Below are 19,886 nucleotides of genomic sequence, written 5' to 3' on the forward strand. Positions count from 1 at the left end.
ATTGATATATAGATATATATTATTTAAAATGCATTCAGATTATTCCCAGTTTACATAGATAAAAACTATACAAATAAAATACAAAACGATTCAAGAATGTAATTTGTATGCAAAAAAATGGCTGAAGTTTTTGTATGTGTAGCTGGAAAAACTGTAGCACCATCAGCAGCTTGGGAAGGAGTTGGTGCCTTTTTCAAAGCAATGTCCGGGCTGCAGCTCCATCTCCTGGTATTTGTGTTATGTAATTTTGAAAGCGTGGCCAACATTTGCTAAAACGCATTCCGCAGTGACAAATGCATTGCATATCCTGCAGCGAGCGCAGGATCCTTCTTCTTCGCACGGCACTTAGCTTAATGGAGCAGAGCTGCTCGGACATGTGGCACTAGGAGGCGCTTGTGGTACTCCTTGCACATTTCCTCCGGGTGCGTCATGCATCTCCAGCTTAAACGAATTAAAATGAAAGGCGTAAAAAGCATAAGTCAAATGCAAAGCTTGACCAAATGTGGCGACATCTGGAAAGGACGATTGGAGGATGGAAGTGTGGGACCGGAAGACGTGAATACAGCGCGTAAAATGGCTCAAGGACAGCTGCCAGATGTGTGCTCCACTTGCAGCCCCACATTTGATGGCTGCACTCGCCCCTCATCCGAAACTCAGCGCAGATTTCAGGCATGATTCGTTCTCGGGAGCCGAAAATGTGCGAAGCCCATTTGCAATTGGAATCCTTTATTCACTTGCTGATAGCCAAGGCCAGTCTAAGCGAATTGGATTACACCATTTTTATTAAAACTACTTTTGGTCCCATCGATCAGCCGAAAATGAAGGTGTAAGTACTTTAACTTAATAATAAGTACTAATAGGGGTAATAACGGGGGTATTATTTGAAGTACAAAGTATTGTGTGAGAATATTTATACCCGTTACTCGTAGAGTAAAAGGGTATATTGTATTCGTGCAAAAGTATGTAACAGGTAGAAGGAAGCGTTTCCGACCCTATAAAGTATATATATTCTTGTTCAGGATCACTAGCCGAGTCGATCTAGCCATGTCCGTTTGTCCGTCTGTCTGTCTGTCCGTATGAACGCTGAGATCTCGGAAACTATAAAAGCTAGAAGATTGGCATTTTGCATGTAGATTTTAGGAGCAGCGCAAGTTTGTCTCAAAATGTGCCATGCCCCCTCTGACGCCCCCTCTGAGCCCCCTCTGACGCCCACAAGCCACAAGCTGTGGCCACAGTTTTGATGCTATTATGAAAATTTTAATTGATTTGTATTTGTTTCGTCAATAAATATCGATTGGCCTAATAAAAGTTTGCCACGCCCACTCTAACGCCCAAAAACCCATTAAACGCTTAAGCCTGGCTAGCGCCTACATTTCCGCCTTTATTGGCCTGTGGTACAATAGCGCCATCTAACGGATGACTTTGAAACAGCTGGCCAAGGTGCTAATTCGAGCGGCGAAAAACATACAAGAAGGCATATTTATATTAAGTTGTTTAGCTGAGTAACGGGTATCTAATAGTCGAGGCACTCGACTATAGCGTTCTCTCTTGTTTTTGTTCCAAGTCAGGACTAGTTTATAGGAACTCCAAAGATTTTTAAAATCAATTTTCTTAACATATGTTTTTTACCAATGTAGGTTTTGGATTTACTCTCTGGTTCCTCATTTATTTATACCGATTTTCATATACTCATTCCATGTCTATTTATATATACATAATGTCTTACCTTTCTGTTCGTTAAAATCTGCTTGTATTTTCTTATTTTGTATATACGTCTAAACCCAATTTAAGTTTATTACTATAAACTTATTAACAAACTAAGTTGTCAGGTTGTTCTAGAAACCATTTCAGAAACTCGGATCCCGGATGCCACGGTTACAAATTCGGCAACTTTGTACTGTTTGTTAATCGCGAGCTTTTAGCAATTTGGATTGAGTTTCGTTTGGTTAGCATTCCTCCTGAATTTGATAGACCGCCAGAAAACCTCCCATTTATGACAGAACTCTTTGTCTTCAGTCCAATTACATTAAAATTATGTTAGATGTAAAAGCATCCAATTAGTTCGAATTGTGTCAGATTGGCGTGATTTTCTCTAAATTTTCCCCAATCCTAGATTTGGTGTCCGTTTCATTTAAAATGCGGTTTAATATCTCCAGAGTTCATTTTTTAATAATGTTTATATTTGCAAGAGTGTTCTTTTGATGGGAAGCAGACGCGCTTCACTTAGGGCAACAGTTTGTTCCTGGAAGTTGTCAATTCGGTCATTCGAGAACAAAGTCACCGCACTGTATTTATGGTCCACGTCAGTATACATGTAAAGATTTGATGTATGTTTCCAAAAATGTAATAATCATTTAAATTTGTATATACCTAATAATATTACTCAGACACTGACAGCACTCAAAGGTTTCGGCTTTCATTGATAAGCGACACGCGCACATTCCGGGAATACAAATTATTTGTTCTGAGAATAGAAAATAATACGTATTATCTAGCAAGTAAGCTGATTTAATGGTATACAATTGTTTATACATACATATGAGTTTGGTTGTTTCCATTACGTTTTACGGCGATCGGGTGATGTGCAATTTTAGTAAAAACTAGCAAAGTATTTATTTTTCGGTAAAAATTTTATCACTCATTTATTGAGAGGACAAAAAAAATTGATTATTTAACAAATTTTTCTAAACACTTTTTAAAGGTTTTTAAAAAGAACCAACTTTTAACCAACTTTGATTATTAAAAAGCTGCTTCTTAGAAGTTACAAAATACAATCTATTCAAAAATATTACCCCTTTTATATGCCACGTTATAAATAGGTTTCCATCTAGGATATTTTATTGTGTCCTGACCGCTATACTAGAAATTTAAGTTGTATATTTTTGGCAAAAAAAAAACCTATTTTCGTGAAATCTATTTTAAAAGCAAAAAAATTTAATTTGGATTTTATACCAAGCCTTTACCAATTTAAAATTCGATTACAAGAATGTCTTCAGGAGAGACATTTATTCCTAAACTTTTGGGGAATAGGCCGCTGCACGGGTCAATTATCAATACTTGTAGCGTTCAAGTAACAATAGTATATCCGGTGCTTAACCAACATCTAGATTTCATTAGTTTCATTTGCTGGCGAGACCTGGACGCGTTTGGACCATCTGTAGCATCTTGCCGGGATTCAATTAAAGTTGACTTAAACCACACGCAGTCACACGCATTCGCACCCACTCCAAGTCCTTTTGGAGGCCATCGAGTGTTGCCGGGCATGTTGCAAATTGCATGTTGGTCGCCCTGCAACAGATTCGCGCGCGGCACAAAACATTTTCGCTTTCCAGCGAGCTCAATGTTGCGCATACGCAATGTATGCCAGATGCTGCAGCAAAAGTTTACGATTAAGAGGAGGGGGGAGCGAGCAAGTTCTCGTTAGACGTTGACACAAAATGTTATTTCACTTCAATTAAATGGATGCGCGGGTCGACAAGGGAGGGGGGGTGGTGTGGTGTAGGGTGACTGAAAGGATGGCGCCTAAGCCATTATACGAACTTTGTGTCGGTGAATATGGTCGTATATGTGCTTCTGCATTGTCAGTCAATTTGGCAAGTGCCGTAACCGCGAAACTTTCTTAGGGCGCTTGCAGCTTGTTGCTATATATACTTTTCGAGTGCTCCGAAGCAGGAGTGTTTTCATTGTTGTTATTTTATCAGCCACCCGCTTGTAATTACGTAAGAGGGGAAGTTTCTTCGCAGCATGCGCTTTCAATTTCCGCATTCCAAAACGGTTTGCCAAAATCAAATTCAAATTACAAAACGATTTTCGCTTCTGTTGCTGGCATCTCACTCAGTCTCTATCTACCAGAGTTCTTCATTGATTTTGGCAAAGACATCCGCCGGATGTGTTTGTCTCAGATTTCCCGTTTTGGGCAGGTGCCTGGGAATTCGGCGCTTAAAATTATTGCTAAATGCTGCTTTCCAGCGACTGGTACGCGAGTTTTAAAGCCGCGCCTGCAGGACGACACAATGCGGTCCCGGCTTTGAATTGCAATCGAATTAGCGTCGCTGACTTGTCGCTTTGTCGACTCTGATCGCATTTTGTGCGAAACACGCATGACAAACTGCAATGACAATCGCCTGCGTTGGGGAATACACCAAGAGAAAAGATGGACCCGTTTTGTTTCAACAATTTTGAAAATAAGTCTATTGTGCATATAATTAAAAAAAAATGTTTAATTTTAAGCCCTACTATGTAAACTAAACTAATAGATAAATATTATTGTTTTTTTTTAATATAACATTTAGAAAGGTATTTGATATATATATTGTAATATCAGTTACATTAAGTTTACATAACTTAATGTCAACACAAATTGGATTATGTGCAATTTAAGAAGTTTTAATTTAAAATTGGAAGGTTAGACAACCAGAAAATAAAAATAAAAATCAGAAAAATAAAAAAAAAGGTTTTTGTGTCCTTAATTGTAAATACTACTTGGAGGTGCTTTCCAAATAATAATTTAAAAATAAAGTAAATGGGGCAATCGAATCTATACAGCCTACTCCTAATTTTAGTTCCTAGGAAAAAAGCGCGTTTTGATGAAAAATCTTCATTTACAATAGTGTCTATTCTGAACTCAGTTTTATGGATTCTGACAATATACCCTTTTTCTTCATGTGTACATACGGGGTAATGCCAGGATTTGCGTGCCCATATTCAGCGCAGATAGGCTGCAGCTGGACGCGGATTCCAACGGGTGTAAATAGTATACCATGCATTCTGATGTCCGGCCATTTACACTGAATTTTTGGCCGAGGGCTTTGTTTGGCTCATGGTGTGGGTTAAGCGGGTTTGATTTGGTTTTGCCGCCACTAAGTCAACTGATTTGTGTGCTCCATGAATGAATTCGGCTTGCAAGGAAACCAATCGCAAATCAAAATATTGGTATTTGAAATAAAACGTAGCTTTTGACTCGGCTGGGGCTCGAACGCATTAAATCAATGCCTAATTGATTGCTGATTGGGTTTGCCGTTTTTCACACACCGGCTGAAAATTTAAATAAAAACGTTTGGCAGATAATCTTTATAAATACGAGAAAATATTGGCTGCTTTTATGTTTCCAATTGTGCTTTTTTTTGCAATAAATTTTGAGTCTCTGCACCTGTCACAATAAAATACATTTTATTTTGCTCAACGCTTTTGCGAAATGAAATTTTAAGAAAAATTTCAAACACCGGTTAAATTTTGATACGGAATTCATTAAAGCTGGAATTTTTATTCAATTCAAGTTAAATTTCTTGACAGAATGACTGGCCAAAGTGGCCTTAACCCTCAACCTTTCTGCTGGCCCGTGGCTGCTTCATTTTTTGCTAAGCAGCCTGCACGAAATGCTCATAATTTGCTTGTTTCTTTGCACTTGAATTGGACGTGCATGTGTGTTGTTTTGAGCCGTGTCCTTGCAGCTGCGACACTTGTAAAGTCGTTTGCTTGGACTGTGCAAACAAAATGAGCGAGCAGTAAAGACTAGTAAATGCATTAATGGATGCCACCCAAAACGCTTTATCTCCTCAGCCCGAGCGAGTGGGCCAGGTGCTCTTGACATTGCCCCGAGTGAAAGGAGGCTTCAGTGTTTACAGTGCTGCGACATGGCGAATGCTTCAGCCTGGAGAGTTCTCTCGTCCTCGTGCTCGCCGTCTTTGATTGCGTGCTCGTCTCGCTGGGATCAGAGCCCGTGTGTATATACATAGATATATAGGTGTGTGTGTCCTGTAAGTGTGGCACATATAGTGGGGACTCGTCTTGGGCTCGTTAAGTGTCGCCTCCTTATGGCATTTCATGCTATTTTAAATGCATTTGAATAAATAAACACTCGCACGGTCGTAAAATGTTTATTACGTGGGCAAATGTTTGTGTCTGGCCTCATTAGGAATGGAAGCCGAGGGTTGAGGGTTGAGGGCCGAGGGACAGTGGGAGTGCGAGTGCAGCAAGCGACAGTTCGCACTTAATGCATTTTTAATTTAAAGCCGACACCGTAACGCACATCACCAAGACGTTCGAATTGCACCGAAATTGCTTTAATTGAGTGGATTTGCATGCGAGATGCGCTGCAAAGACAATCCGATTCAAAGTGCTCCCGAAGGCAATCCATTGGCACTCAAGGTGTGGCCAAGACTCAGCCAAACTTTTTTCCCCGGAGTGAGAAAGTGAGTTTTAATTGATTGCCCATCAATTATGCACATTGCGCGGCGCACGTGCAGTATGCGTGATATTTCACTTGCCCTTTGATTAACTCACAGCTGCAAATATTTGCCGGCAAATCTGTTTAAATGTTCGCCCCCAAAAGAGTAACGAAACTATTATATTTGCATACGACCTGCCCCAGAGTCCTGCCCCCGCTTTCCTCTCGCTTCGACTGTCAAATGCTGAACAAACATTGCAAAGACTCATGTATCTCGACTTCAGCTTGACACTTTAAGTGGAAGTTATGCAAATAAATAAATGTAGATTGACTTGACAGACAGGGAGATATATAGATAGAAGGACACAAGCAGAGTGGGATGACAGTTATGGATGGAGTGAGGGCAAACATACAAAGCTAATTAAAGGATGTGTGCGAGAAACTTATTGACAAATGCCTCGAGTTGCCCGATTCTCTTTATTAAGCCACTCTGCCAACCCGCTGGGCCGCATAATTATAATGAATCCTTTTTGTCAGCCAACTTAACCCTAATTTGTGCCAGCTCGCATTATCCATTATCCCTGGGTGTAAACACATTGCATTTGCATTGTATTCCTCATGCAGGTGCGAAAACGGTTAAGAACCGACGGTGCAAAAAGTCGGCGGCTGTTACGTCTGCTAATTAAGCTCCAAAATGGAAAATGCCGTGGAGCCGAGGTGAAAAACTCAACTATTTCTGCATTGTTGCTGCGACTTTTGTGCATAAAGCCAAGGCAGATGCTGCCAGAGCCTCAGATTCATCCTCACAGCCATACGCACACCCATACTCATCCCCACACTCATTCCCACACCCATCCCCTCTCCATTCGAAACCCCCTTTTCCAGCTGATGCGGGCAGCTCGCGGGTTGTGGAAGCTTCAGCCCTGACCACATTTTAATTGGGCTAAGCACACGCCATGTGCTGCATGTGTGACGTGCTATTAGTGAAACTTTTAAATGAGTTAGTTAAGTAAAGCGGGTTACGTTATTATGAGTTTTTGGCTTGGACATTACAAAAGCTTGTCAGCTCTGCCTGAGCTGGGGCTTCCACACTCTTTCATTCTTCGCCTATAACAATATGTACGGAGCTGGGTCCTTTCAGGGGGGAAACATGGTTGGGGAAGGGGGTTTAAGCCACCTTGAGGTTGTATGTGTTGTAGTTCGAAATAAGTATGTTGCTTTGTTTTGTAATTAAAGTTGAGATTAACTTTGAAGTTTTTTTTGTGAGATGTTGAAAGGGTATGTGATTTGAAAATGCAAAAGTATCAAACAGATTGAACGAAGTGATTTTGACTCTTAATTGTATAGAGATTTCAACGTCTATCTGAAATTTTTGACAACTCAAATCATTTTATTTAATGTTGAAAGACTAGTAGTCGTTGTACAATTCTGTATTTATAAGTCGAGCTTCTGAATTTTGGTATTACTAAGACTGTATGTACCTACCGCATATCTTATTACAATTATGTAAATCTTAATTAAAGTCGAACCCTCATTACTGAATAATACAAAATTTAAATCAAAATGGTTATTCCTTTTTTTCTGTCACGAATAATTTGCGAATTTTGTTGAGATCAAAAAACGTATCCCTTGTAATAGTTTTCCGTCACGAAAAATAGCTGGCTAAATTTAATGCAAAATGTTCTATGGTTTTATACTCGATATTATATTGGCGCAAATATTATTCTGGTGATTATTCGTCCAAAGTGGGCGCCATCAATTTTCAATTAGTCGCATGCAATAATTCCGAACACATTTCTTGAAAGGCAAAAAGGCCGTTGGTAATTATTGCAAATTATATGGCACCGAACATTTGCGAATAAATGCGAATGTGTATATACGAGGATTGCAGTCATGGCAATCGAAAATACTTGAATACAGCAAAGGAATGGAATGCGGCGTAAAGAGCGAGATGAAGGGAGGGCGAAAAAATATTATTCAATTACGCGTCATATCCAGGACAATGGTTACGACGAGCATAAAAGCCGCCTTGCCATAAATACACAAAGTCTCCCTTTCAGTCAGCCTCCAATGTGCTGGCCATAAATTGAAGTAATAACAGTCGTGTGGATCGCGGGAATACTCATAATAGTTTCGACCCTTACACGAATGTTTCAACTTTGATTTTCGAAATTAAATCAATGTATAAATGGTTGTCCGGGATCGGAAATCGCATGGCATTCCGGCAGAAAAAGAAACAGAATGCCACGACATTTCCGAGAACTCCTTCATTTATTTCCTCCTTCGCACATTCCTGATTGACTAGAAAAATCGATAGAAACCGTATGCATCAAAAAATTAGCAGAGGGGGACTCCCCGGCGACTTTCACCTGCGGGGTTGGACTGCATTGATAAAACGGCCGCCTGCCCACAGGTCATCCCGAGAAGGAAATTTACATAAAATTCAAATAAAATAAAACGACGAACGTAATAATCATTAGTCGGCTCTCCTGGGTGCAGTCGACACAGGACAGTGGACAAGATGCCTGCAACTGGGAGTTTTGCGTGGGGGCTGACTTATTTATGGAGTTTCCATGTTAACGAGCCACTCGCAGAGAATTAATTTAGTCTCTGATAAATATTACCTGTGGGTCGGCCATAAATTTGAGGCAATTTAAGATATTCAAAGGTTAGCTTGACTTTAAGTTAATTTTTTAAGGAATTGTAAATTCTAAAAATTTAATTTACCTCGAAAATGTTAACATTTAATTTACAAATGCAAATTCAAAGCAAATTCATCCCGACCAGATGGCGTCACTTTCAATTAAATTGGTGCGAATAGCCCAAAAAATATATGGCGCCATCTGGCGTTAAGAAACCTTATCGCTGGAAATGACTTCTTTGTCTTTGATAATAACTACTGATACAATTTTAAGATTTGGAAACTTTTCTGGTGTGTAATTGTAGGTGTAAAATTGTGTAACATTGATAAATTCTGATCAAACAATTGTATACCACCCAAAAGCATTTATTTACCATGTCTCTACAGAATTTCACTCTTTTTGGCAATCGGGTGGGTTTAATCTAGAATCTGCATTTTTTGTTGTTATTCTCTAGCTTTCGACGTTTATACGGACAGATGGACTGGCTAAATTTACTTGGCTAATAATCCTGATCAGGAAAATATATACTTCATAAAGTCGGAATAGTCTTAATTTATCTGTTAGATACTTTGAAAGAAAAAGAATATGTTCTATTACACTTCAAGTAACGGGTAGAATTGTACAAAACCCGGTTTAAATACTAACTTAATTTGATTCTGTGAATTATAGACTTGTTAATGACTAATTAACATACTGCAAAAGTTTACATGTTTAATATTTATAAAGAGTTATTTACCTCTTAGTTTCCAATCCACTCCTGCAGAGCAATCTTCTGCTGTTCGATCTGCTCTCCCATTTTCTGGGTCATGGCGAACTGGATCAGGATAAGCAGGTAGTTGACCAGAATCGTTGTGAACTGATTAAATAAAATATGATAATGTTATTTATTGTAATATTCTGCATAGTACCCACCAATCCGATAACCCGACGGTTCAGAACGACATCGAGGCCACTGGTGAACTGGATCTTGGCCTGCAATTGCCACGTCATCAAGGATTTGACCAAGGGACGCAGTGAGGTCTTCTGGGGGAACCAGTTGTCCAGCTGCTCCACGAGTCGGAGACACTTTCTAGCCTCGGAAATGGTTCGATCACAGTAGAAGGGGGCAATGAAGAGCTTGTAGAGCGGTGGAATCATGCAGAGGGCCACGTATCCGAGCATTCGACCGCTACTCCCCTGCTCCTCCTCATCCCCCTGCTGGCCACCCCCGCCCCCGTCGACTCCCACGGACTGACCGAACAGCATGAACAGCTCACTGGTGCTCATGGCCAGATCGTGGGCCATGGCTGACCACAGACTGAACGCGTAGACTCTGTTGATCTCCTGGACGAGGTAGTGCAGCTCCTGGACCATCGCCACCACTTGGCGTATACGCAATTCTCGGACTTCCATCTGCGGAAACCGCCATTCCAGAAACTTCGGGCTAAGCAGCTGCTGCAGCAACCGGAAACGGATGCCCAGCATTTCGGCCAAACTCATGTGCACATATCCCGTGAAATGGGGTCCCCCGGTGACGATCGCATAGCTGATAGCGAACAGTAGAAATAGAGCTCGGTGACCACTGCCCAACTGGATGGCGGCACAATTGATAGCCGTTAAGTAAATTAAGGTAACCACAGCCAGCAATACTATGTTCTTTCTCAGTATCTTCCTGTAATTTAGATTCGCTCCAAAGTCACTTATCAGTCTGGAATCCAAGGCAGCCAGTCTTAGATAGATAGCCAAATGCTTTCGTGCTGCTATTTGCAGTGATAACACAGTGGCAACAAAAACAAAGGTGGACATGACCAATTCCAGGACTGCAATGCCCAGAACCAAGCCATGGGCCTTCACCAATTGTTCTCCTACATCCTCGGCCGCTAAAAGGACGCTCAGGGAGCCGAAGAGACCCATTAGTGCCATAATGGCCACTGTCAGGGAGTATACCCTCCTCCATAGACTGATCCTGAAGAGCGGTCCCTGCTTACTGAATCCCGTGCAGCCCATCATGAACTGCAATCCGCAGATGAAACTAGCACAATCGAAGACCGTTTCCGGTTCGCGGAAGAAGTACAACACGGCCATCGCGCAGGATTTCTGCAGTCGAACTGATGATTGGGAAGGAACATATGATTACTCAAATTAATCCAAACATCCGAATCACAAAAGGCAAGGTACACTGAAAATTCGGCCATCGAGTTAAGCTCTTATATTATAAAACTGGCTTACAAGTGATAACAATAAGCCAGTATCAAAATTTATATATAAGTAGTTAAGGATCCTAAGATATAAAATGAGGTTAGTAATAACAAGAAACTTTATTATAAATTAGGTGGTCTTAAAAATTAAATTTTGTTTATGCCAAAAAAAGTGTTTAAAACAAAATCTAACGCTGCAACCCACAAGTAAATTTATTTGGGTTAATGTTAGAAAATAAATTAATATATTTAATACATTAAATATTAAAATATTACTTATGTTAAGGGTAAACATAAAGTGCGTACTTTTTGGAACTTTTACAAATGGGTTATATTCATTAAAGCAATCTAGTAATTACCTTGATTACTATTGTGATAACTTTTGACAAGTGCCCTTTCCAATTTATGAACAATTTATTTTGTCCGACTGCCTGTGGTAAGCAATCTCGGTAAACGAGTAACCCATAAACATGTTTTGAACATAAATTAAAAAGAAATTAATTCGAAGGTCGTGTGTCCCGACTATTCAGTACCCACTGCCTTGTTTAATATCTATTGTATGGTTTTTATACCCGTTACTCGTAGAGTAAAAGGGTATATTGTATTCGTGCAAAAGTATGTAACAGCTAGAAGGAAGCGTTTCCGACCCTATTAAGTATATATATTCTTGATCAGGATCACCTCCTGAGTTGATATAGCCATGTCCGTCTGTCCGTCTGTCTGTCTGTCTGTCCGTATGAACGCTGAGATCTCGGAAACTATAAAAGCTAGAAGATTGGCATTTTGCATGTAGATTTTAGAAGTTCCTACGCAGCGCAAGTTTGTTTCAAAATGGTGCCACGCCCCCTTTAACGCCCACAATCGCTTATATACGATTTTAAAAATTTAAATATTTCGGAAAAGCAAAAATGCAGTTTTATTGTGTTTATCAATACCTATCAAAATGTAGAAGAAATTCATTCAATTTTTCAAATCGGACCATTTGTTAAAAAGTTATGCGTGATCAAAGTTTCTATCTCCATCTCCCTCGCACTCCCTTTACCTGAGTAACGGGTATCTGATAGTCGGGGCACCCGACTATAGCGTTCTCTCTTGTTTTTAATTAGAATTAACCTTACCCCCAGAAGTATTAGGGTTGATCTAGTTTTTATGGTATCTGAGATCTCTAAAGGCATATAGACAGTTAAATATGGTTGGATCGAAAGCAAAGCAACTCACCAGTGTAGGAAATACCCTGTTTCGTTAGTTCTAGCAACCATTCTAAATGGGTAAAAAACGTTTTAAAAAATAAACGACCATTGGCAAAAGCTGTCTAACAAATTAATGGAAAAGTTTAATTTCAATTAAATTGGTTTTGTGGCCAGTTACTTGTTTCATAAATTTGGAAAATAAAACTGATGAAAATCGAATAACTTCATTTCCGCAGCCTGGGAAAACAGAGTGGTAAAGCAGTCAGATTAAATACCATAATCCAAGGGATTATGGCCAAGTTGGAAAAAGTTGTTAATGCCCGGTGACAGAGCTCAACCCATCGAACTGGGCCAGTTCGGTGATATATAAGGCATGATTTACAGCTTGCCAAGGAAGGTGAAATTAACAGAGATGTGGCCCAGTTGGGTGGACGCATTTTGTTGCCTTTAATTAATAAAACTTGATTAACGGAAATTTCATGATTGTCCAAATGGTAGCAGGTGGCAATCAATCATCGCCTTCGCCCGGCCACTCTCGCCGCTGTTAATTATTTTGCATTAAATATTTATGAAATTCCCGAAAGAAAGTCGCGCCAAGGGACAATTCAGCTGGCAAGAAGTGTAAAATTAATTAGGCTGTGTCCGGACGGAAAAACGTCAAATGGTTGCAAATGACAACCGAATGGAATGGAGTCAGTTAATAAATTGTTTGTTGCACATTGCGGTTCAGTGCACATGGACACAGACATAAATAAATTCGAACACGAAATTATTTATGCGCAACTGTTGATTTTCTGGCTGATTAACCTCTGGGAGCTTAACTAGGAAATAAATGTTATAAATGAAATGCATAAGCAAATGATGCTGGAATAATCTGAATGAAATGCGCCCGAAATCAGTTAATGGAAACTATTACCAGCAGTGGGGAGTCCCCGGCATTACTGCGTAGAGTAGTACTCTTGTAATTAGTGATTTTTTTGCAAATTGTATTTATTATTTATCGTCTTCCGCCCCAACGCACAGCCAGTAACATATGCATCCACATTTGCATTAACAATGGCAATTGTCAAATCCAATCGGATCCAATAGAATCAAATCGACTTGGCTCAAGGGCCGTAGGTCTGTACTTTTTAGGGTCTCCCCCGCACTTTTCCGGCCATTTGTCCTTGTCACTCGCCAACTCCTTTTCCACACACATCCTGACAGCTGGCTGACTGACTGACTGATGGACCGCCTGATTGACTCACTGAAATGTCCGAAAGTAAAACAACACCGGGTCGCAAAAAAGGAAATCACATCTCCGCCCATATGGATTCAATTAACGCTAATTTAAAATGCCAACATATCTGAAGAGGACTACCGAAAATAGGAAAAATTGAAAATTCCCAGTCAGTTTTCCACATGACCCCCATCAAATTTTGGTTGTCAGTGGTTCGGGTTTGACACTCCAAAGGGCAAAATCGGCAACAACAGAGGGGACAACCTTTCCTTGTCAGCCGAACATTCATTGATTGAGGGCAATAAGTGAGTCAAATCAAATTTTTAGTTTCGAACGTGTTAAAAAGGTTTATGAAATAGCCATGTTGAAGGGGTCGTTAAAGAGCTGTAATAAAAATATTATACTTCTTTTATAAAGGTTCTTTTTTAAAATAAGTAATATGCTTATAAATATATTATTGAGCTTCAGATTTCAACATTAGATTTTAAAGGTTTAAAAACTCTTTTCTTGTTTAAGAGTTTTAAGCTATTTTGTTTTTTTAATGGTGTAATTATTATTGAACTATAATGTCACAAATCTAATATGAATTAAAGAGTAATACTCAATGTACTTTTTTTTACACAGCCAGGAACAGTGTTTACCAATAGTTTAAAATTAAATATTTCAAATAAAGAGCGTTAAATGAGTTTTGAATGTGTTAAAGAGGTTTTTGAAACGCCACACTTAATATCCGTTGGAAAAGAAAAAAATATATATTTATTATTTGGTTTTTTTTTGAAAAATTTGTATATTGCACATTTATGAAAACTTAAAGACTTTAATTAATTGTTTTCAATATTTTTGTATTCAGAAAATGTATTTCAATTCCATAAAATCAATTTAAAGAACTATCTTTTTATCTAAAGAACTTAAATATATTTTGCATTTCTTTTGTCTGCCTAATGACTATTAATTTAGGGTGTCACAAATCTAATTTGAATAATAAGGTATATATTTCTTTCTCAGCCAGAAACTGCGTTTACCATCAGTTTAAAAGATGGCAGCCAAGTTGGTAATACGAGAAACCCATTTGTAGCCACTTGCCCGACTGAGTGCGTCCTAATGCCGCTCACAATTAAATTAAATAACACCATAATTAATTACTGGCCACGCACACACTCACGTCACTTGATTTGCTGGCCAAGAAGGTGCTAATGTCCGGGCCCATTCATTGTGGATGGTGTGCGTGGGTGAAATAAAGAATGATTTATGGCGGTAAGCTAACTAACGTTCTGTTCGAGTCCTGGGCGGACCACGCATGTTCTTGTTCTCACAATTAGAGTCTGACCTCCGTGGGTGAGGAGGAGGAGGGGGGCTGCCCCTTTCGAGGCACCATAAATCGCATCGTAAATAAAGGGGCAGTAGCACAATGGAGCCATCAACTTTTGATGCAACTTATAACCGTATTTGGCCATAACGACGCCAATGGGCCTGCATTGATTGGATATATCGAGCATCCTTTAAGCGGCGCCCCATCAACCGCTCGAATGTCCGCCCATCAAGGAGCAGTGATAACGCGGCAGTCGTCCTGCACAAAGGCGTTTAATGTTAACGAGCAAATGGCCCTGGAGTAAGTGCACTCCTTTCCTGGCGCTTTTATAAATTGTGCTGTGCATAAAGTTTATGCGAACATAATACGTACGTAGATATATGTATATATATTTATAGTCAGGGGTTATCATCGCGGCTGCTTTATCTTGCGCAGCTGCTGAAATATGCCCCTGTTCCTTCTGCGATGCCACCCGCTATCTTTGGTCCATCCTTTCCGCGCTGCATGTTCATTTGACGCGGTTCTCCCGCCACTGCACAGCATAAAATCCACTCAGCCGTGCCACATAAAACCAGCAAAAAACGGTGAAATTATGGTGCCTGCTCATTGTGTTGCAGCTTCTCACCTCTCGCGCACTCAATCCGCAACGCCTCGAAGTTGCAGAGATGCCCTGCATTCCACAGAGGCTGCTCCGACTTGGGTACATTAGTTCACATTATCCAAAAAATTCCCACCAGGCCGTCGACTTTTACTGCTCAATTACAACAACGCAGGAGTGCATCAGTACACAGAGAAAAATAATCATACAATTGCCAATCATCTTTAAAACAAAATAATTTTAATGGGTTTCATTAATATTTTGAATATTACTGGCCTTACAGACACGTATTGTAATAGGGAATGTTGTCTAATAGTAATGAGAACTAAATTAAAAACTTGATATCGAAGCATTGCAATATATCAATGGATTAGTATAAATAAATAACAAACTGAATATTTATATAAAAAAGTGATTAAATATATGAGGTATGAGAGAGTTATTTAATATATAGCTTAAATATATTTAATCAAAAAGATGAGTTAAAAAAAATTAAGTTTGACACGTAAAACCTAATAAATAATTGGGTAATAACAGGCTTGGAAAATTAATATATTTGATATTGATAGTTTTTTTATATAACTGTATTGCGCAGTGTTTTGTTTTTGTAATTCTTACTATTGTGCTATGGATTACACAAACAAGCATTGTAAACTTTTCTTTTAATAACAAATTGTGGTTGGCTTTTTGAAAACAAATTTTAATTATATAAAACCAGATACTTCCTACACCGGGGGTATGAAATTATTGGCGCTCCATCCCCAAGGAGTTGCCTTCGGGGCAGGGAATCTGATTATGTTGCAGGTTCCCGGGGAAACAGCAACTTTTCTTGCCACATGACGACTTGGCTGGTTGCTGGTTTTGGAGCCCAACGTGCGTCAAAACTGATTAATGAGCTGCAAACGATGTTATGCGCAACGCCCGCTGCCTTGGCATAAATCAGGAATAATCGGGCGTTCCATGGAGGGGGGTTCTACTGTATCTATATAGGGTGGATTGCCTTGCAGGCGCTGCATAATGATGCTAATAATGGTGTTGATGCGGCATTGTTCGCGTGCGCAGACAGCTTGGCATCCATCGCCTGCATTTCACTTGTTGCCCAGCAGCTGTTTCGCCTTGACACTTTTAATGTCCTCAAAAATAAAGACCAGAGGGAGTTGCAAGGCACTTCCATTATATCTTCAGCACCCACCCCCCTCCCCAGGGGGCCAAAGCCAGAAACTTCGCCGACAATTGGCAGATGTCAGCTTTAAGCCATTTTAAAAAGCAAATGTCTGACAAAGCTGCAACTAAAACTTTTTATGCGCCACTTTCCCCGGCCATTCACAACTTGTACGTGGCAAATAAAAGTGCGCCCGGGGACCGCCTGCGTATCGCTTGCCAAATGGGATAGACAACACTCCCTGCTCGGCTCTGGTTTGGCCTGGAAACAGATTTAAGTATGCAGTTGTAAGCCATAAAATCAGCTTAATACTTCCGCCGAGCCACAAAATCTGAATTTATAGTCAACCCAAGAGGAGCGCGCAAAAAGGAAATTCGGTTGAAGCCGTCGATTCTTGGGATAGTACCCCGAATGCCCTCATGTTTTGTTTTAAAAGAGTTTATAAGTATAATTTTATTGAAATACAGAAGCCAAGCATTTTTAAAAATGGTTACAAGTCCAACTAAAAAAGTCTAATAAAGATAAATGGCTCTGGAGTAGAATGAATATACATTAAACAAAAATATTATAACTTATTTAATATTTTCTGCACAATTTTGTCTCAAAATTAAATAAGAGATTTTGAATGGTGATGGTTACCTTTTACCTTTTTTTATATTCTCCTTTGTATAAACAAAATATATTTTCTTATTATAAATTTAACTTTATATTTTGTGTTGCCTAACATTTATTGTCCTTCTTCCCTCTAAAAATTTGATTTACAGCCCATTTCAAATCTTGAATTTTTTCTTAAATCTATTTTCAAAATACAATACACCCTCGTAAGGGTATCAGGGAAAAGGACTTTAAATAAAAAGTCAGAGTCCTAACAAGAAGAAATATGTTTCCGCTGTTACATAAGACTCGTTTCTGGTGAGGAGCACCTTGTGACACGGTTCGATTAGCAGGTCAGCTGGTCACAAGAATCTCTGTTGTTGTTTCGACTTTGATAAATGCAAATCCCGGCGACCTCACATCAAGTTTTGCTTTCGTCTTCGTTGCTGCTCATTTGCCAAGTTTCCATATTCATATCAACCAAAGTGAAAGTGCTTGATTAGCAAAAAAATAAAGAAATCTGCCTGCTTATGGGAGTATCGAGGCATAAACATATGTGTACGTGTGGAATGACTGATTGGCTGTCTTGTCGGTGATTAGTGTTTATGCAAATGAGTTCTAAAGACATGGCCCAGGCATATAAATCAATGCTGAGGTCGGGCCAAGTCAAGTTTCCTGGAGCAAGATGAGCAGCAGCCACAAGTGGACGAGGCTGCTCATGATAGGCCTGATTGTTCTTTTGATTTACTGTGGAAGTCCCATGGGTAGATACGATGATCCACCTAAACGAAGCCCATCAGCTAATGAATTTTTTCTTCTCACTTAGCAAGGGAGCTTAAATTGCGACCCCTGAGACTCGCAGAGGTTCGACAACAGGAGAATTCTCTGCCCCAGGGTCGATCCGTTTCCAGCGGCTTTGCAGCCCTCACTGGTTTTGCCCTGGGTTTGGGGAAGGCCCTCACTGGGGTCTTCATTTACGACGTCATCGTTGCCAATGTTACCGAGGCGGAAGAAAGCAGTGTTTCACCGAAGAGTGGTTCTATTAGGGAGATCTGCTTAAACTCAGGCGGTCCTAATTCAGATATAACTTGTATTGTTTACTATGTAAATAATTGAGAGTTAGGTAATCCATTTGATTAACTATTTAAAATCCTCCGCAAATTTATATGATTTCTTAAAAATAAAAATAGTAATTTTCATTTAATATAAATTGTATAACTGCTTTTATTTAGACTACTATTACTTTGATATAGATTACAGCCTAACAAATTTACACACCTGATTATTTAAATTATTTTGCTTTTAAAACTTATTTGGGTGGATTGTCAAGATATGCTTTTCAAAAATAAATAAATAATTGTTTTATTTTAACACGCAGACCCCTTTACTAAACGTAAATAATATTTCTTGAAGCAAGTTCAGACCCTCATTAAAGATCTACAAATTTGGAGTATCCAATAAACTTTGAATATTGAGTCGCAATATTTCGAGATTCGCTACGACTTTAAAACGAAGTCAATCTTATTAATGGTCCTAATAAAACCAGTTTTGGGGTCGCAGCTTTGTCAGGGGTCAAACCATTATTGTCTACGGAATTCGGGAATTAGCATATGCAAAGCTCGGAACTTTCTTTGGCTCTCGTCACAGATAAAAGTGAAGCAGAACCCGTCGGCTGTTTCAGTTGGGTTTCTACGCGATTACGTGAAAGGTCGTCGAGAAGATGAAATCGTTCGGGAATTTGACATGTGGCCTACTCATCCTCACCGCGTGTATTTTTGCCGGTGTAGAAGGTGAGTTGTGAAAGTGGAATTATTAATGTGAAGATGGTATCAAACGATCCTATTGCAACCACCGCTGGATTTTCCTGTATATTATTTATTTATGTAACATTAACATTTGTTTCATTTTGTTAAGATCAAAGAAGGATTTAAGGGTTAAAAAACCACAATTTTATTAAATTCTGGTCATTAGGCATTTTTATGGAATTTGTGTAACTGATTAATGTCAATTTTAAAACATAAGTTGTCATTGTAACGAAGAAGGGTTATAGCTGAAAAAAGGATCGTAAATTTAATAAATTACAACTCAAACTTTGATACATTTTTGTATATATTGGAATTAATCACTTGGCTAATTTTATTTTCCGATATCAATCTGCAGCTCGTCGCCTGGCCCTTCGTCCACTGTCGGAAAAAGAACTTCGCAAAGCTCTTAGGGAATCCGGAATAGGTGAGGATTCTGCAGCTGGAAAATCGGTAGCCTCAGCTTTGTCTGGTATCAGTGGATTTGCCCTGGGCATTACCAAAGGCATTGGCGGCTCCATTCTGTTCGATGTGGTCACCTCGAACGTGACCATTGATTACCTCACCAGCCTGCTGAGCTCCACGGCCTCTTCAACGACTTCGAGCAGCAGTGGAACCGCCCAGGAGGTCTGCTTCAACAGCCGCAGTGCCGATGGAGAGATTATCAACGGAAGGAGCAATGCTGATATAGAAGAAAGCGCAGATCCATCCGGCCAATGGAGACAGGATGGTTCTGGTACCTATTCTGATCTCGTTTCGTCACCTTCGGGTACTTCTTCTACGGGTTCCAGTTCCGGCAGTTCTGGAACCACCTGCATTGTCCTGTCAAAGGGATCTCGTCGCAGGCGTCAGTTGCGTATCCGACCTGGAAAATTACGTTCTACGAACGCCAAACGTCGTACTTCTCACGGCCAGGTTCTGAAAAAGTACCGCAGGCATAGGCTTTAAGAAAAAGCCAGCATAGCCCTACTTTAAGTTAACTTATTTATTGATTTTGATTAGTTTATTAAAATTTAATTGTTCCGTA

General features: G+C 39.6%; 3 protein-coding genes across 3 annotated transcripts; 2 read left to right on the plus strand and 1 right to left on the minus strand.

Moving 5' to 3' along the window:
- Positions 1 to 9,547: 9,547 nt before the first annotated feature.
- Positions 9,548 to 10,872, minus strand: LOC108051746 (putative gustatory receptor 57a). Its single transcript, XM_017133959.2, has 2 exons — positions 9,721 to 10,872; positions 9,548 to 9,664 (listed from the first exon to the last, which is right to left on the minus strand). The coding sequence occupies exons 1-2, from the start codon at positions 10,870 to 10,872 to the stop codon at positions 9,548 to 9,550; spliced, it is 1,269 nt and encodes a 422-aa protein (XP_016989448.2).
- A 6,870-nt stretch (positions 10,873 to 17,742) lies between these two features.
- LOC108051748 lies at positions 17,743 to 18,173 on the plus strand. The gene is made up of 2 exons (XM_017133960.1): positions 17,743 to 17,821; positions 17,884 to 18,173. Exons 1-2 carry the CDS (start codon positions 17,743 to 17,745, stop codon positions 18,171 to 18,173), a joined length of 369 nt encoding a protein of 122 aa, XP_016989449.1.
- A 579-nt stretch (positions 18,174 to 18,752) lies between these two features.
- On the plus strand, positions 18,753 to 19,886 carry LOC108051760. The gene is made up of 2 exons (XM_017133974.1): positions 18,753 to 18,847; positions 19,218 to 19,886. The coding sequence occupies exons 1-2, from the start codon at positions 18,778 to 18,780 to the stop codon at positions 19,805 to 19,807; spliced, it is 660 nt and encodes a 219-aa protein (XP_016989463.1). The 5' UTR covers positions 18,753 to 18,777; the 3' UTR covers positions 19,808 to 19,886.

This window comes from Drosophila rhopaloa, unplaced genomic scaffold (genome assembly GCF_018152115.1).
Source record: "Drosophila rhopaloa isolate 14029-0021.01 unplaced genomic scaffold, ASM1815211v1 contig_115, whole genome shotgun sequence".
Lineage (NCBI taxonomy): Eukaryota > Metazoa > Arthropoda > Insecta > Diptera > Drosophilidae > Drosophila > Drosophila rhopaloa.